The sequence below is a fragment of the Dipodomys merriami genome, unplaced genomic scaffold (genome assembly GCF_024711535.1).
Source record: "Dipodomys merriami isolate MVZ:Mamm:240054 unplaced genomic scaffold, mDipMer1.0.p SCAF_7, whole genome shotgun sequence".
NCBI classification, from domain to species: Eukaryota; Metazoa; Chordata; class Mammalia; order Rodentia; family Heteromyidae; genus Dipodomys; species Dipodomys merriami.
In genome coordinates, this window is record NW_027206290.1 from 46,067,602 (window position 1) to 46,085,704 (window position 18,103).

The 18,103-nt window shown below is 46.1% G+C and overlaps 1 protein-coding gene across 1 annotated transcript in view; it reads left to right on the forward strand.

Moving 5' to 3' along the window:
- Window positions 1–17,732, forward strand: part of Cmtm8 (CKLF like MARVEL transmembrane domain containing 8) — a 73,517-nt gene extending 55,785 nt beyond the window's left edge. The window contains exons 2-4 of the mRNA XM_070007540.1: window positions 14,656–14,829; window positions 15,709–15,825; window positions 17,197–17,732. Coding sequence (XP_069863641.1) covers window positions 14,656–14,829; window positions 15,709–15,825; window positions 17,197–17,280 — 375 coding nt within the window. The 3' untranslated portion in view covers window positions 17,281–17,732. The remainder of the gene's footprint in view (window positions 1–14,655; window positions 14,830–15,708; window positions 15,826–17,196) is intronic.
- The last annotated feature ends 371 nt before the right edge of the window (window positions 17,733–18,103 follow it).

The following is an 18,103-nucleotide window of genomic DNA, read 5'->3' on the forward strand; positions in this document are numbered from 1 at the left end:
TGTGGCTCAAGTGGTAGAGTGCTAGCTCTGAGCTGAAGAGCTGAGGGACAACACCCAGGCCCAGAGTTCAGGCCCCACGACTGGACTCCCTCCCAAAAAGTTATTATCTTTAAGTGGTTGTACAAAGAAGTTCCCATTCTCCAAAACAGTATATGAGTACAAAGTGTCTGATAACATGGTCACCTGTCCTCCTAACCCACCCCTCCTCTCCAGTTCCCATTCTCCAAAACAGTATATGAGTACAAAGTGTCTGATAACATGGTCACCTATCCTCCTAACCCACCCCTCCTCTCCCTTTCCTTTTCTTCTTTGTTTTTTAATTGAGATTAGGTGATTACATAAATTGCACATATATCACAGTATTGTGGGATAGTGATACTTAACGTCACAAACACATTTTAACTTTCACAAGGCAAAGTGTCATTATCATGGTCTATAAAGTTTGTGAATCCTGCCGGGCGCTGGTGGCTCACGCCTGTAATCCTAGCTACTCAGGAGGCTGAGATCTGAGGATTGCGGTTCAAAGCCAGCCCGGGCAGGAAAGACCGTGAGACTCCTATCTCCAATAAACCACTAGAAAACCGGAAGTGGCGCTGTAGCTCAAGTGGTAGAGCGCTTGCCTTGAGCTGAAGAGCTAAGGGACAGCGCCCAGGCCCAGAGTTCAAGCCCCATGACCGACAAAAAAAAAAAAAAAAAAAAAAAAAAAAAAAAAAAAAAAGTTTGTGAATCCTATGAGCTTTGACAATACAATTATTTCTTCCACATCAGGTGATATTTACATTTCTTTCCTTTTGCATAGTGTAGGCTGATCCCTCTTTCCCTCTCATTCCTCCCTTCCCATCGCTGGCTTTGGGTTGCTTAGTTCATTTTCATCAATGTCCATTGCAGCTGATAGGTCCCTTTGTTGTATGTTTTCCCATTTCCCACTGGTTCTGTGTCCTCCTCCTAGCTTCCCTCCGTTGTGTCCATATATATACCATATATATGGTCAATAACATGGAGTCATTTAGCAATGAGTGGCAGTCCTTTGTTTCTTGAGTCCTGTTTACTTTGTTATATCTACTTGCATTTGTTATATCTCCTTTAGATCTGCATATCAGGGAGACCATGTGAGATGACTCCCTTTTAAGCTGTGTGTGTGTGTGTGTGTGTGTCCAGGACTTCGGGCTGTGTGTGTGTGTGTGTGTGTGTGTGTGTGTGTGTGTGTGTGTGTCTGTGTCTGTGTGTGTGTGTGTGTGTGTGTGTGTCCAGGACTCCGGGCCTAGGCTCTGTCTCTGAGCTCTTCCACTCAAAGCTAGCACTCTACCACTTGAGCCACAGCTCTACTTCTGGAGCTAACCACCTTTTTGGTGGTTAATTGGTTTGTTTGTTTGTTTTTTGGGTCCGGTTGTGGAGCCTGAACTCTGGGCCTGGGCGCTGTCCCTCAGCTCTTCAGCTCAAGGCTAGCGCTCTACCACTTGAGCCACAGTGCCACTTCCGGCTTTTTTCTTTTTGCTTATGTGGTGCTGAGGAATCGAACCCATGGCTTCGAGCATGCAAGGCAAGCGCTCTACCACTGAGCCACCTTCCCAGCCCTTGGTGGTTTATTGGAAATGAGAATCTCATGGACTTTCCTGCCCAGGCTGGCTTCGAACCACAATCCTCAGATATCTCAGCCTCCTGAGTAGCTAGGATTACAAGCATCAGCTACCAGTGGCCCTGCCTGTGGTTTCTCTCTCCACAAATTCACCTGTAAATTAATCTTATTCTGCTTCCATTCTTTTTTAGGAGTCTGACAGTTGTCCCTAGCAGGTAAAAGCTTCTTTCTTCCTTCCTTCCTTCTTTACCTCCTCCTGTCTGTCCCCTCACATGCATTGGAAAGCATTTTTGTGATTCTTGGATGGCAGTCAATAGCTTCCTTTTCTGGACTTCTCCTGTAATCCTGATTGCTTTGGTCTTCAAAAAAAAAACCTGTTAGTATCAGCTAACAACAGACCCTTTTATTTGTATGACAACAAACAGACAGAGTTTAAAAATAACATCCAAGTCCATGGTGTGTTTTCCTACTGGTGAAACAGCTGGACAAGCCCCATTCCCAGGGAAACAGGGCACTATGTAAACAGGGCACTGTCCCCTCTCCCTGGGGATCTGGAGGAGGCTCAGGTCACACACCACAGACTCCTTTATATGAAAGCTGCTGAATTGAGAAACTGTGGTAGGGAGAGGGGCACAACATGCAACCAGCAATGTGTGTGTGTGTGTATGTGTGATCATACTGGTGGGAATGAACTCATGAAGCTTTGTGTATGCAAGAGATGGGAGAGGTCCTGGACTCTGCAGTGCTATACTTTGATGAAGGACACATTTCCATTCCCTGGGGGCACCCAGGCTTCCCCCTCCTCTTCCCCCCCCCCCCCCCCAGTCCTGGGGCTTGAACTCAGGGCCTGAGCTCTGTCCCTGACTTCCAGCTTTTGGGGGTAGTTTAATGGAGTTAAGAGTTTTGTGGATTTTCCTATATCCGCTGGCTTCCAGCCTCAATCCTCAGATCTCAGCCTCCTGAGGAGCTAAGATTCCAGGTGTGAGCCACCACCCAGCCTTCTGCTACTTCTTGGTAATCTTCATTCCAATACAGTTGTGCCCCCTGGTTTTGATGGTGGCCATTTTCAGGCCAGTGTCTGGCCCTGTCTCAGAAAATATTGCTGGTTTTAGTACTGTGGTAGTTCTGATGGGCCCTGTAGTCCCTGAATGCCTGGCTTTGCCTCTACTGTTCCACTTTGCAAAGGTGCATGAAGTAGTGGCAGAAGTTGGTGGTGCTTAGCCAGCCCAGGACTCAAGAAACGCTGACTGTTTCTCCTCTTCTTCCCTGTACAGTGAACAGGCAAAGTCAGGTGTCACTGGTTCATGCCTGTAATCCTAGCCACCTCAAGAGGCTGAGATCTGAGGATTTCTGATTCAAAGTCAGCCAAAGCAGGAAAGTTCATGAGACTTTTATTTTTAATTAATCACACACATGTGCACAAAAAGCCAGAAATGGAGGCTTGGCTCAGGTGGTAAAGCAACCAGCCTTAAGCACTATTGAGCACCTAAATTCAAGCCCCAGTCCCAGCACCAAATTGTGTGTGTGTGTGTGTGTGTGTGTGTGTGTGTGTGAGAGAGAGAGAGAGAGAGAGAAGAGAGAGAGAGAGAGAGAGAGAGAGAGAGAGAGAGAGAGAGAGAGAGCAGGAAGTCTGGTGGCAGGGGCTGGATACTGGTGAAGTGTAGTAATCCACACAGGCTCACCAAGTTGGGGGGGGGGGGTGCCTGCTGCTCCATATAACACTGATCAGCTCTGGAGGGTGGAAAGGAAGTAAACAGCGCTGTCTTCCACATTTGGGAACATTTCACCACTCATCGTCCTCACCAGCTGCATCATTTATTGGGAAGAAGCTTGGTAATATTGCAAGGCAACACTCCTCTCTTTGAGACTGGTTTAAGCTGGATGAGACAGGAAAAAAGCACACCAAGATATAGGTGAATCGATAATAGATAGATAGATAGATAGTAGAACCCATACAAGAAAATGAAGTCTACATGTTTATAAACTGGACTGCACAAGGAGACAGCTGTGCAAAGGTATCTAAAATATGTTAGGAGAGGAGGAAGAGCTGCCACAGCAAGTTTTGTTGGGTGATAGCTGTGTTTCTGCTTTCCTGATGTGGCGGGGGAGGGAATCTTGTGATACAGTATATCTCCTGATGCAGAAAAATACACCTAGAGCGCCTCCTTGTACACACAGTGTATCTTCTGATACAGGAAAAGCATTTCCCATAAGTGGGTTTTTCTGTCTTCAGGAAGAAAAGAAGGAAACTTTCCTCACACTGGGTGTTTTTTCAGATGCCTTTCATTCAGATTCGTCTTTATGCTAAAATAGAGTATTTGGGGATAGCCTAGCCTGCCCCCCTTCAGTGAGCTGTTCACAGTTTTGCTCCTTTGCAGTAGTCCCTTCCTTGTGTTTTAGACCCTGGACCATGCGCCCCAGTGGGTTGGTGCAGGCTTGGACAGTGGCACTGGCAGCTGCAAACCCTCTATAATGCATCTATTCTTTGATCAAAGGCCATGCATAGCCATTTCTTGCTCCTAGACTAGGAGAAGGGATTCTGTGTGTGTGTGTGTGTGTCTGTCTGTTGTCTGTCTGTGTGTGTCTGTGTGTCTGTGTCTGTGTCTGTGTGTGTCTGTGTCTGTGTCTGTGTCCTGTGTCTGTGTCTGTGTGTTGGTCAGTCCTGAAGTTTAAACTCAGGGCCTGGACACTGTCCTTGAACTTCTTTTGATCAAGGCTAGTGCCCTACCACTTGGGCCACAGCTCCATTCCTGGCTTTTTTGATAGTTAATTCCTGCCTTGGCTGGCTTTGAACCGTGGTATCCTCATATCTCAAACTCTTGAGTAGTTGGCTGAGACCTAAGCCACCCACAGCCAGCAGAGGACTTCTCTGTCTCTTTTTTAAGAGATGTATTAGAAGGGAAATGTCACAGTGGGTGTCTAAATTAACAAGTCTCTTTTCTATAAAACCTAAGCTTATAGAGCTTTCTAGTAAAATAGCTCCAATCTGAGTGAACTCATTCTCTCAAGAATGAGGGTAGGTTGGAGTGGCTGTCCATGCTAATAATCTCCTTTTGAGGGCTGGGATGTAGCTCAGTGGCAAAGCGCTTGCCTAGCAAGTGCAACGTCCTGGGTTCGATCCCTAGTACTAAAAAAGAAAAGACAAAAAAAATACAGTTAAACAATCTCCTTTTGAAGTTTTATGTGTTTATTTTTATTTGTATTTATTTTTGGTTAGTCATGGACTTGAACTCGAGGCCTGGGTGCCATCCCTGGGCTTTTTGCTCAAGACTAGTGCCCTACCACTTTGAGCCACAGCACCACCTCTGGTGGCTAATTGGCAGTATGAATCTCATGAACTTGGAGCTGTGATCCTCAGATCTCAGCCTCTTGATAGCTCAGATTACAAGCATAAGCCACCAGCACCCGCTAGGCCTGTGTTTTCTAACAGGCTGTGGGTGAAGCTGATTCCTTCCCTGGGCTTGGACCACGTACATGGAGAAGCAAAGCTAATTGCAGCCTGCTGCCTGTTTGTAAACAAGGCTTTAGAGGCACCCGGGCAGGGTAGTCCCAAGCTCTCCATTATTGTCTATGGCTGCTGCCAGACCCTAATGGCAGAACAAATAGCTGGGACAGGGACCATATGGCCCACAATGCCAGAGATTTTACTACTTGGCCTTTTACCAAAAATCTTTGTCAGCATCTGCTATGGAAGTTCCTCACCCCACACTCTCCCCAGCTCATTGGTTCTAATGATAGCCACAGGAGCCAGGCCTCACTTCCTCTTATGTCCAGTCTTCTAAGATGGTTACTACCAAGATCTAACTCTCCTAAGCATTTAACCATGCTTCCTGCAAGAAATAATCATCTAGCTAGGCTGAGGCCTATAATCCTAGTTACAATAGGCTAAGGTCTGAGGGAAGGAAGGAAGGAAAGAGGGGAGGGAGGGAGGAAAGGAAGGAAGGCAGCCAAGAAGGAACAGAGGTAAAAGAAGAAAAATATAGTAAAGAAAAGAAATAAGCAGCCAGGTGCTGGTGGCTCGCACCTGTAATCCTAGCTACTCAGAAGGCTGAGATCTGAGGATTGAGTTTCAAAGCCAGCCCAAGCAGGAAAGTGTGTGAGACTCAGCTCCAATTAACCATCAAAAAGCCAGAAATGGAACTTGGCTCAAATGGTATAGCCTTGAGCAAAAATAGCTCCAGGACAGTGCTCAGGCCCTGAGTTCAAGACCCAGAACTAGCTCCATAGGAAAGGAGAAGTGGAAGTATGGTTCAAGTGGTAGAATGCCAGCAGACATGGATGAAAACGCCTAACCAGAACACAAAAAGCCCTGAGTTGAAGCTCCAGTACCAGGGGGGAAAACTACAAAAGGAGTCAACCTCTATCTCAAAAACAAAACACTTGGGAGTAGGTTTAAGTAGAGTTCTTGCGTAGCATGTGTGAGAGTTTGAGTTCAATCCCAGACCACCACAAAAGAGAGAAAGAAAAAGAAGAATTGATAGTTCAAACCTACCTGCTGTGCAAATTCCTGTTGACTTGTTCATTGCAATGACCAGGTCCTACAGTATAGGCTCAGTGTGGGCCCTTAGTTGATCAGAATGTTAGGCTGAAGTCCTAGGAAGAGCAAAGTAAAGTCACAAATTCTTCCTGCTCTGGAGCACCTGAGGGACTTTGTAAGGTCCATTCCTGGACTACGAACAGACCTCGCCCAGTACCTGCGTTACCTAGGCAACTGGGATACCTGGAAGAGGTCACGTCCGCATCTGCTGAGGTCACATCCTAACCTGATGTGGCCACACCTTTCTCCCACCTGATCCCACTTCCCTTTACCTGGACACACCCTTTCCCGCCCCCTACCCTATATAAGGCCTAAACCGCCGCCAGACCGCCCTCTTTTTTTTTCCTTTGCCAGCCGCGTGGAGTGCCAACCTTGCCTGGTCCCAGCAGGTCTACTGAATAAACCCCTTACCTGAATACCACGTGCGTGGTGCAGTTCTTACTCGGCTACCTCCTTTTTAAAAACCTAACAGACTTCACAGTGGCAACTGAGAAAGGACCTGGGATGGCCAAGTAGAGACACCCAACATGCATGTTTGAAATTTGAACGATGGTTTGAAATCCCCCCGGGTAATGTAGGTTTGCTCTCCTAGGTGCTGGCTCCCCTCTCATTTCCCAGATTGGAAAAGCAGAGACCAAAGAAAGGCCCCAAGCTGAGCACCAGTGGCTCACACCTGTAATCCTAGCTACTCAGAAGGCTAAGATCTAAGGATCATGGTTTGAAGCCAGCCTGGGCAGGAAAGTACCTGAGACTTAATGCTAGCCTGGAGTAAAAAAGCTCAGGGACAGAGTCCAGGTCCTGAGTTCAAGCCCTATGACAACCAAAAAAACCCAAAAGCTCCAGGCACAAGGAAGAGGCTTATATGAAGGTGAGGACTTAGTTTGTGTGATGCTAGGCAATGTCTGGTTCTAGTGGGTGAAAATACATTTATTGTTCCAGATCCTGCACCTCTGTGCCATGCCCCTTCCTTGTAGAATACATCCAGATCCCTGCCAGCTCAGACCTCTGTTGAGCAGGGCCTGCGTGGTTCTTCATCAGCAGTGTTAGGGTGCCCTCTAATGGATAAGTGGAGACATGCACCATGCTTGTTGAGCAGAGAGCTACTATTCTATTAGGCCGTGGGGATGACTCTCCTGTTCACTCTGAACAAAGAACTATGCAGATGTAAGGAGAGTTGTAAGGGAGTCCTGTGTTTAACCTATATATCAGCAACTAGAAATAGTTGAGATTTGTGGCCTCCAGGAATCTTAGGAGGCTGAGATCTAAGGAAGTTCAAAGTCAACCCAGGCAGAAAAGTCTGAGACTCCTATCCCAATTAAACTGCAAAAAGTTAGAAAGATGCTGTGACTCAAGTGGTAGAGCATCAGTCTCAAGTGGAAAAAGTTAAGCAGTAGCACCAGGTCTTGAGTTACTGTGCTCCAATACCAGCACACAAAGATAAATGAGCCAGGCACCGGTGACTCACACCCGTAATCCTAGCTACTCAATCCTAGGCCAAGATCTGAGGATAGGGGTTCAAAGCCAGCCCAAACAGGAAAGTTTGTGAGGTTCTTATCTCCATTTAGCCCCCCAGAAAACCAGAAGTGGCGCTGCGGCTCAAAGTGATAGAGCACTAGCAAAAGAACTTAGGGACAGTGCCCAAGCCCTGAGTTCAAGCCCCATGACAGACAGACAGACAGACAGACAGACACACACACACACACACACACACACACACACACACACACACACACACACACACACGATAAATGAGACTTACTCATTTTCAGTGCCGACATTCTTTGGCCTTCAAACCATTTATGGACTAAATCTTCAGGAAAAGATGCTATCCTCAGAGGCCAGAGTCAGATGCCAGACATAGGGCAGCCTTTGAAATTGGACTTCCATAGAGCCTCTTGCATTAGGTCAGGACTTAAAGGAGATGCACACTTCTGGTAAGCTGGGGTGAGGAGTTTGGAATACCACCGGGCTATTTCTATGTAAATCTCACACTCCTCCAACCATCCAAACTTTGTTGGGTCCTTGAACTTTACATTGTTTGTTTTCATAGGACTCATCAAGGTTTATAATTTAATACTGGTTGTTGTAGCTTGTCTGGGGATGGTGGTCAGATCTCTTTTTTCTCATCCTTGAGCTGCCTATGAGAACTCAGTGCCATCTTCAAGTGAACAAAGGGTACTATAGGTGTGCCATATCAGACACATGTCAGATAGCAAGGCTGGTTGGATCTCATAGCAAAGCACAAAAAAGCAAAGTCATTAACAGCTGATTTCCAATGCTACTCCATTGTAAGGAACTGATGAGGTAATGCGATTTAAATCCATTAAAGTATCTCAGAAAGCTCTGCACTGGTGGCTCACTCCTGTAATCCTAGCTACTCAGGAGGCTAAGATCTGAGGATTGTGCTTCAAAGCCAGCCCAGGCAGGAAAGTCAGTGAAACTCTTATCTCCAGAAAACCAGATGAGGTTCTGTGGCTCAAGTGATGGCATGCTCGCCTTGAGCTGAAGAGCTGAGGGACAAATGCCCAGGCCTAGAGTTCAAGCTCCATGACTGACCCCCCCCCCCAAAAAAAAAGTATCTCAGGAAGGAAGGAAGGAAAGAAGGAAGAAAAGGAAGTCTTCCCATTGAATTTAAGCCTCTGGTTTTCAGAATGATGCTCAGACCTTCAATTTTGTCTTTCAGTCCAGAGACTCTTGTTTTACCTTCTTCATTGAGGTGAGTTTTGCCTTTGAATGTCTCTCTACCAATCTCAGGCCTTTACTCCTGCCCCAGGGAGACTAGGTGTTTCAGAGTTTGCAGTGATTTTGGTTTGATTCTTTCTTAACTGATAAAGCAGCTTAGAATCCAGGTTTCTAGGGCAGCCAAGTCCATCATCATCCCTTGTCCATATGTGTTACTTCCAAAAATAGGTCATTTGTCTCTTTTCCTGTTAATCCTCTTTATCATTTTGGAAGCATTTGGGGAGGAAGCAAAATTACATCCATGTGTCCAGTCTGACTTCTTAACCTAGAAGGCTAAAATACACAACATCACGGGTGAGTTGCAGTGGTGTGCACTAGCATGCACATGGACCAGTAGAGTAGATAAAAGGTTCTAGAGCCACCCCTGTGCCCAGCCTGTGAGAAAATACCAATAGGTGATATCGGGTCAGTTTGCTGAGAAAAAATAAATAAAATGGACCTTTTCTCACTTACCTCTAGCTGCCTTTGAGATAGAAATATGCACACAAAGCTACAAGAGGAATTGAGGATATTTGTATAATGTGCTGAGACCTTCCTAAACAGAGTAAGAGGGTCCTAGCTACTGAAGAGACTGAGACTGAGAGGATCTTGGTTTGAAGTCAGGCCAGGCAGAAAAGTTTAAGAGAGTCCATCTCCAAGATAACCAGCGAAAAGTCAAGCTGGAGATATGGCTCAAATGATAAATATTTACTGTACTTGAAAGGGTTTGAGACCCTGAGTTCAAACCTGGGAAGGGGAGACAGAGTCAGAGACAGAAACCAGAACATACTATACCACACTAGTGTGTGTGTGTGTGTGTGTGTGTGTGAGAGAGAGAGAGAGAGAGAGAGAGAGAGAGAGAGAGAGAGAGAGAGAGAGAGAGAGTTTTAGAGCTTGAACTCAAAGCCTGGGCACTGTCCCTGAGCTTCTTTTGCTCAAGGCTAACACTCTACCACTTAAGCCACAGCTTCACTTCTAGATTTGTTGGTAGTTTAGTGGAGGTAAGAGTCTCACAGACTTTCCTGCCTAGGCTGGCTTTCAACCATGATCGTCAGTTCTCAGCCTCCTGAAAAGCTAGGATTACAAGCATGAGCCACCAGCATCTGGCTACCGATAGATCTCATGGGCAGTCTTGGCGCCAGCAGCAGCACCCCTAGAAACACAGATGCTCAGACTCTACCCCAGATGTCATCGCCGCTCTAGGAGTGGCCCAGAGACCCACATGAAGAATCCCTTTGGGGATCCCAGCGGCAGTCACACCTGAGCGCTGTGGCTTCACAGCCTGGGGGATGCCAGAGCTGTGTTCTACAGACCTGAGTACAGCACTTTTGACCCCACAGTATCGCGAGATTTGGCAAATTAAAGCAAAGAGAGTGTCTTTTCTGCCTGAACCACATGGCAGTCTCCTTACGGGAAAGCTTCTGAACTGCCAAAAGCCAGAGGAACTCCCCCTCGGACTTCTTACCTTTCCCATTGCTGGCTTCACATCCACCACACCGTATGCCACATGAGCCCGGGGGGAGAAGTCAGGACATCCGTCACCCTTAGACGAAGGGGTGGAAGTCCACCAAGTGATGGCCTTGTCCTATCTCCATGGAGATGCTCATGACACAGGTTTGTTCATGATTTAAAAAAAAAACACCAAGCCCTTCACTGTCCTGTACTTCTCTTTTGATCTGATACTGGAGCTTGAACTCAGTGTCCCTTTGTCCCTATGCAGTGTCCCTTAGCTTTTTCACTCAAGGCTGGCTCTACCACTTGAGCCACAACTCTACTAATGGTTTGGGGGTGGTTATTGGAAATGAGGGTGCCACAGATTTCCCTGCCTGGGCTGTCAGCCGCCTGCTCAGCCTCCGGAGTAGCTGGGCCTCCAGCTAGGAGCCACGGACACCTCACTCCTCTCTACTTTTTCTTTGGTTTTGCTTACTCTTTTTTTATTAATTTTTTAATTTCTTTTTTTGTTTGTTTGTTTTGGAATTAGCCTATCTCTGTCACATATGTTTGGGAGAAGCTGAGGAATGATTCAGAAATGGTGGACATTAGGGCTTAGTTAGGGCGTCTTCAACGAAGACGAATCGTGCGTGTGCACACACACTATTCTTTTTAACAAAGAACGAACCAATCTGATTCTTTCCAAATAAAATGCTTCTTTCTTTTTTTTGGGGGGGGGGATCTGATCGTGGGGCCTGCACTCTGGGCCTGGGCACTGTCCCTTAGCTCTTCAGCTCAAGGCTAGCGCTCTACCACTTGAGCCACAGCACCACTTCCGGCTTTTTTCTTATGTGGTGCTGAGGAATCGAACCCAGGGCCTCAGGCATGCAAGGCAAGTGCTCTACCACTGAGCCACCTTCCCAGCCCCTAAAATGCTTATTTCAGTGTGGAAAAGTTGAAAATTGTGAGTAGTAAAATTCCATGTATGTTACATAGGCTAATATGTCTGTGTGACTGAATGAAATCTTAACTGATGCTAAGAAGATTCTAAATATCTTTACATGGCTGAATGTACAGTCCATACTGGGTGTCCACTTATGTCCATAGGGATGAAAAACGAATGGCATGGGTAATGCAGCCTAGGCTAAACAAATGAAGAAGTGGGGCTTCCAGAGTAGTGCCACACTTACTAGATCAAATGACTGAATCACATGACCACAAATAGGCAAGTTACAAAATAAACATTGCTAGGAGAAAGACAAAATTTTAAATGTGCTGGGCGCCAGTGGCTCACACCTATAATCCTAGCTACTCGGGAGGCTGAGATTTGAGGATCATGGTTCAAAGCCAGCACAGGCAGGAAAGTCTGTGAGACTGTTATCTCCAATTAATCACCAGAAAACTGGAAGGGGTGCTGTGGCTCAAGTGGTAGAGTGCTCACCCTGAGTTGAAGAGCAGAGGGACCAGAGTTCAAGCCATACGACGACCACCAATAACAACAAAAATGTCATTTTAATCTAGATGATCAGCCACACAGTTACAGACACATGCCTTAAAACTAGAGGGGGTGGGGGGCGGGCGCCAGTGGCTCACACCTGTAATCCTAGCTACTCAGAGATCTGAGGGTTGCTGTCAAAGCCATCCTGGGCAGAAAAGTCCATGAGATTCTGATCTCCAATTAACCACCAGAAAACTGAAAGCGCTGTGGCTCAAGTTGTAGAGCACTTGACTTGAGCTGAAGAGCTCAGAGACAGTGCCCATGCCCAGAGTTCAAGCCCCACAACTGACGCCCCCCCTCAAAAAAAGCAGGAGACAGGTAACATTTTCAGAGCAATTTTCATGGTATTAGTTATATTGGGAGATAAAAGGTTTGTCTTCAATTCCCTTTTCTACAGGGTATTTATACTGCTCTTGCCTGTCAGGTCATGGGCCAAGTATTCCTGCTCTTTTTTTTTTCTTCCTTTTTTTTTGCCAGACTTGGGGCTTGAACTCAGGGTCTGGGTGCTGTCTCTGAGCCTCTTTTGCTCAAGGCTAGCACTCTACTACTTGAGCCACAGCCCCGCTTTGGGCTTTTTCTGTTTTTCTGTTTATGTGGTACTGAGGAATTATACCCAGGGCTTCATGGCAAGCACTCTACCAGTAAGCCACATTCCTAGCCCCTCTTTTTTTTTGTCAGTTTTGGGGGGGTTTTGTTGTTGTTGTTTTGTTTTTTGTTTTTGGTTGTTTCTGTTTTTGTTTTGTCAGTTGTGGGTCTTGAACTTGCAGCCTAGGTGCTGCTGAGCTCTTATTGCTCAAGGGTAGCACACTACCACTTTGAGCCACAACTCCACTTCTGGTTTTTTAGTGGTCAATTGGTAATAAAAGTCTCACAAACTTTCCTGCCCAGGCTGGCTTTGAATCGTGATTCTCAGAACTCAGCCTCTTGAATAGCTAGGATTACAGGTGTGAGCCACCAGCAGTAGGCTCTGCCGGCTTATTACGTTCATAGCTGAGAGCTATTCCGTGAACCTGTTTAAGCTAGACTCAATCTTGTTCAAGCAACTATACCCTCTCTCTCTGGAAGACACCCCAAAAACACCTTTACTGTGTTCATAAACAAAGGGCTCTGACCCTTTCCGTTTGAATTTAGAAGTCCCAGGATTATTTCAGACACCACTCTGCTCGATCACCTCCATTACTAGTCAGTCCTACTGATGCGTGGGAATGTGTATGGATCACCTGTATGTTAGCATCAGCTCACATTCAAAAACCCCATTGATGTGAGGCTCGCTGCCTGTGCAGGCACATTCACTTTGTGTATCTTCATTTTCTCTGATGGTGGTGGTGGTGGTAGTGGTCATGGGGCTTGAACTCAGGGCCTGGGTGTATGCCTAGGCTTTTTTGCTCAAGGTTAGCGCTCTGCCACTCTGAACTTACTTCCAGTTTTCTGATAAGTTATTTGGAGATAAGAGTCTCACAGACTTTCCTACCCAACCTGGCTTTGAACCGTGATCCTCAGATCTCAGCCTCCTGAGTAGCTAGGATTACAGGTATGAGCCAGCAGCAGCCAGCCCACATAGTGTTTTAAGACTTAATTGTGAGAATATTTGAAACACAGGTAGCTTGGACAAACTGGAGTGTTGGTTGTTGTTGTTATTGTTGTTGTTGTTGTTCTGGGGGTGTATGTGTATGTGCGCATGTGTGTGCTGTCCTTTGGCTTTTTGTTTTTCCTCAAGGCTAGCACTCCACTTCTTTTTCTGTTATTATTGCTAGTCAAGGTTGTTCAAGGGTAGCACACTACCACTTGAGCCACAGGAGATAAGAGTTTCACAGACTTTCTTGCCCAGGTTGGCTTTGAATCTCGATCCTCAAAGCTCAGCCTCCTGTGTGGCTAGGATTACAGGTGTGAGCCACAGGTACCTGATTTACTTCTTTTTTCTTTTTTTCTTTTTTTTTTGGGGGGGGGGTGGGGGCTGTGAGGTTTGAACTCTGGGCCTGGACACTGTCCTTCAGCTCTTCAGCTCAAGGCTAGTGCTCTACCCCTGGAGCCACAGTACCACTTCCAGTTTTCTGGTGGTTTATTGGAGATAAGAGTCTCATAGACTTTACTACGCAGGCTGGCTTTGACTGCCATCCTCAGATCTCAGCCTCCTGAATGGCTAGAATTATAGTCATGAGCCACTACAGCCCAGCCCCTATGTATCTGGGTGGGGAGGGGCAGGTGGGGGGGGGTAGAAGGAGGGAGGAAAACTTGGCACTAGTCCACAGAAATTGGCCAGAGCTACATAGAGTCCCCAAACACATTCATCTCACCCTCCTGGCCTTTGTGGGCACATGAGTTTACAGCCCCTATTTATTTGTATTAAACTCAGGTTTAAACTCTGGTTTAAACTCAGGGCCTTGCCCTTCCTAGGCAAGCACTATGGCTGAGCTGTGCCTCCAGCTTTTTTAGGCACTAGTTGTTTTGTGCTTAGGCCATGCTTCCCGCCTAAGCATATGTCCGGACTCTGATTCACCTATTTCAGGCATCCCATCATAGCTGGGACGACCAGCATGCCACCACCATTCCAGTGTTTTCCATAGAGATAGTGTTACAGATTTCCCAGGCTGGCCTCAAAGTGTGATCCTTGCAATCTCAGCCTCCCACATGTCTAGACTGAGAGGCACATGTCCCCATCCCAGTTATGGGTTGAGAAGGGATCCGGGGCACTTTTTTTTTTTTTTTTGCCCAGCTGGCCTCACTCTCCCAAGCAGCTATAATTACAGAAGTGAGCTATAGCCCCTATTTGTAAGTTGTATACGTGTTCAAGAAAGTTTTCATTGTCACCCTGAATGATTTACGTTTTTCTCTGTTTCTGCTTCTTTCTCTTCATGTCCTCCTTTGTTTTCTACTGCCTCTGCCATTCCACAGGTCCTGGGTCTACTGGTATGGACAATGATTGCTGGAACGGAGTACTTCCGGGTCCCTGCGTTTGGCTGGGTCATGTTTGTGGCTGTCTTTTACTGGGTCCTCACTGTCTTCTTCCTCATCATCTACATCACCATGACCTACACCCGGATTCCCCAAGTGCCCTGGACAATGGTGGTAAGGAAGCCCAGGACTACAGCCCTGCCCTGTGCCCAGGAGCTGGGCCACACATCCAATTGTCAATTCAAGATCACCACTCAGCCCACACAGGGACCAAATCTGAAGACACTGGTCAGCAAGTAATCTCCATGTTATTCGGTGGTCTCTGCAGTGTGTTATGTGAGTGTGAAAACAGGCACATTGGAAGAGCTAGAATTCCTTTTAGGCCCAATAGCAAACCAGTTCTCAAGATTCAAGATCATCTGGGTTCTCTATTATATAGACATTTTAAAAATTAATTTTCTATAAATTGTACCACCTAGAAACAAGTGTACCTGACACCATCCCACACAGGATCCTTCTTTCCTTCAAACTTTTTTTGGGGGGCAGGGGGAGTAACAAGTCTTGGGGCTCAAATTAAGATCTGGATGCTGGTCATTACATTTTTCCACTGAAGGCTGGTACTCTGCCACTTGAGCCACACCTCCACTTTTGGCTTTTTTGGTAGTTAATTGGAGATAAGAGCCTCCAAGACTTTCCTGTGTGGGCTGGCTTTGAACCAAGATCTTTATATATCAGCCTCCTGAGTAGCGAAGATTATAGGCAGGAGCCACTGAGGCCTGGCTTCAAATCTCGTTTTAACCGATTGTATGCCAAGCTCTTGGGTATTGAGGAATACTATCTGTGAATACAGAGGCTGGAAAATAACAATACTACTTAAACTAATAGGCCAGGTGCTGGAGTGAGGCAGAGAAGAACACTTGTTTACCATGTGTGAGGCTCTGGTCCCTGCCTTTTCCCAACTGTGTACTTGGCCCAACCTTTACCATACCTGGGGGCAGTTTTGGCCACTTGTGAAGTGGCCCTTCCCTCATACTATCTCTCCGCCTTCCCTAGGGCCTGTGCTTTAATGGCAGTGCCTTTGTCCTGTACCTCTCAGCTGCTGTGGTGGACGCATCTTCTGTCTCCCCAGAGAAGGACAGTCACAACTTCAACAGCTGGGCAGCCTCCTCTGTGAGTGAACTCTCTACCCATCCCCCTCAGTCCTCCATCTCCTTCCCCATGGCCTTCTGGGCATCAGGGAGAGGGTCAAGTTACCTGTAGGACAGAGTGCCACTTGCAGTAGTGCCAATGGGCAATTAGCTGATTAATTGGAAAAGATAAAAAATTGTTGGGACCTCTTGGTGGTCTGCCAGGATCACAAGGCTGAAAGCCAAGCTGGCAAGTGAGAGCCAAATGCCAGATCAAGGAATGGAAGGGGAAGAGCTGTTGGGAGTTACAAAGTGTGGGAGCTCACAAGAAGTGAGTGTAATTATAGCCGTGAGCCATCAGCACCTGGTGGTATACTGTTTTTTAAACCATAACTATGTATAATTTCACCAATTTAAAGAACTAGTTTTAGCAGGGTACCAGGGGCTCATGTCTTGGCTAATCAGGAGGCTGAGACATGAAGATGGCAGCCAGCCTGGGTAGGAAAGTCAATGAGACTCTTATCTCCAATAAACCACTAGAAAACCGGAAGTGGCGCTGTGGCTTAAGCAGTAGAGTGCTAGCCTTGAGCTGAAGAGCTCAGGAACAGCGCCCAATCCCAAAGTTCAAGCCCCAAGACTGACAAAAAAAAAGAATCTCTTGGATTTTTTTCTGCTCGGGCTGGCTTCAAACCGATATCCTCAGATCTCAGCCACCTGAGTGGCTAGGATTGCAGGTGTGAACACGAGCACCTGGCTGGTCTGCTCATTTCTAAAGCTGACTGTAACTCTCTGAATTTGGACCCTAGTCTGCAACTGTCTGAACTAAATTAGAAGTGATATTCTTTCTTTTCTCAGATGCACAGCCACCACAGTCCCTGTGTGTGTGTGTGTGTGTGTGTGTGTGTGTGTGTGTGTGTGTGTGTGTGTGTGTGTGTGTGTGTGTATGCATGCATGCGCACATACAACAGTCCTGAGGTTTGAACTCGGTCTGGGCACTGTCCCTTAGTTTTTATGCTCAAGGCTGGTATTCTACCACTTGAGCCATACCTTTACTTTTGGTCTTTTGCTGGTTAATTGGAGATTAAATCTCATGGACTTTCCTGCTTGAGCTGGTTTCAAACCTTGATCCACAGATCTCAGCCTCTTGAGTAGCTAGGATTACCGGTGTGAACCACCCCACCTGGATTCACATTCACTTCTCCAAGGTTATTTGAGTAAAATTCCATTTCAGATTCATTTAAAAAATAAATAAAATTTGAGAAAGTCAGAAATCATCTGAAAAGGAAGATAATAAAGTAATTTTATCTGAGAAATCTGGCATGTTGTAAATGGGTGATTTAGTGGAGGTCAAATGAAACTCATTCAAATAAGAATGTGCTCTGATTCCGTTTCTATTATGCTTTGTTTTCTCTAGTTCTTTGCCTTCCTGGTTACCATCTGCTACGCCGGAAACACCTATTTCAGTTTTATAGCATGGAGATCCAGAACTGTTCAGTGATTTACCATTTTGATAATTAAAAGGGGGGGAAAGCCCAGAAGAATTTCACTGTAAAAACAGCTGTAGGTATAATGTATATTTCCACAAAATTGTATTTAACTAATGTTTTTATATACTTAGTTAAATCTGCTGGCAGTGGTTTGTTACAATTAAACTGGATACTTATTTGCAAAGTGCTGTAGCTTATAATGAACTCTTAAGTATTTTGTTGATGTCTTCATAAATAATACAAAAATAAAATTGCTAATACTAAGAGTGTGTCAGGGACTAAGTGCTGATATCTCATGGCTATAATCCTCCTAACTCAGGAGACTGAGATCTGAGGATCAAGGTTCAAAGCCAGCCCAGACAGACAAGTTTGTGAGAGCTGTGGCTCAAGTAGTAGAGCCACCAATTAAATGAGGGCATGAAGTCTGGAGTTCAAGCCCCTCTGCCGGTATATCCACCCACACACCCCCAAAAAAGGTGTCAAATTTATAAACCTGACTTTTAAAATTACAGATTCTTTTGTGATTAAATGAGGGAAAACCTCAACTAAGGTTGTGTCTACTTGAAAAAGGAGACAGAAACAGGAGCTGAGGCCAGGTGCCATGGGAAAACTCCAACCCTCACAGCATGCCCAGGGGCGCTATTGTCCAGGGACACTTGTCCACAGTCACCAGGGCAGGGTGGCAGGAGAGACTGATCTCCTCAGCTCTGGAGATCTCAGTGCCCATGACTCACCATCCCTGCAAGTGATCCAGAAAGCATGCAATGAGACTTTGCCTTCAGCTAATGAGCTTCTGCTTAATGGGGTTCTAATACAAGTTAAAATGAGTATACA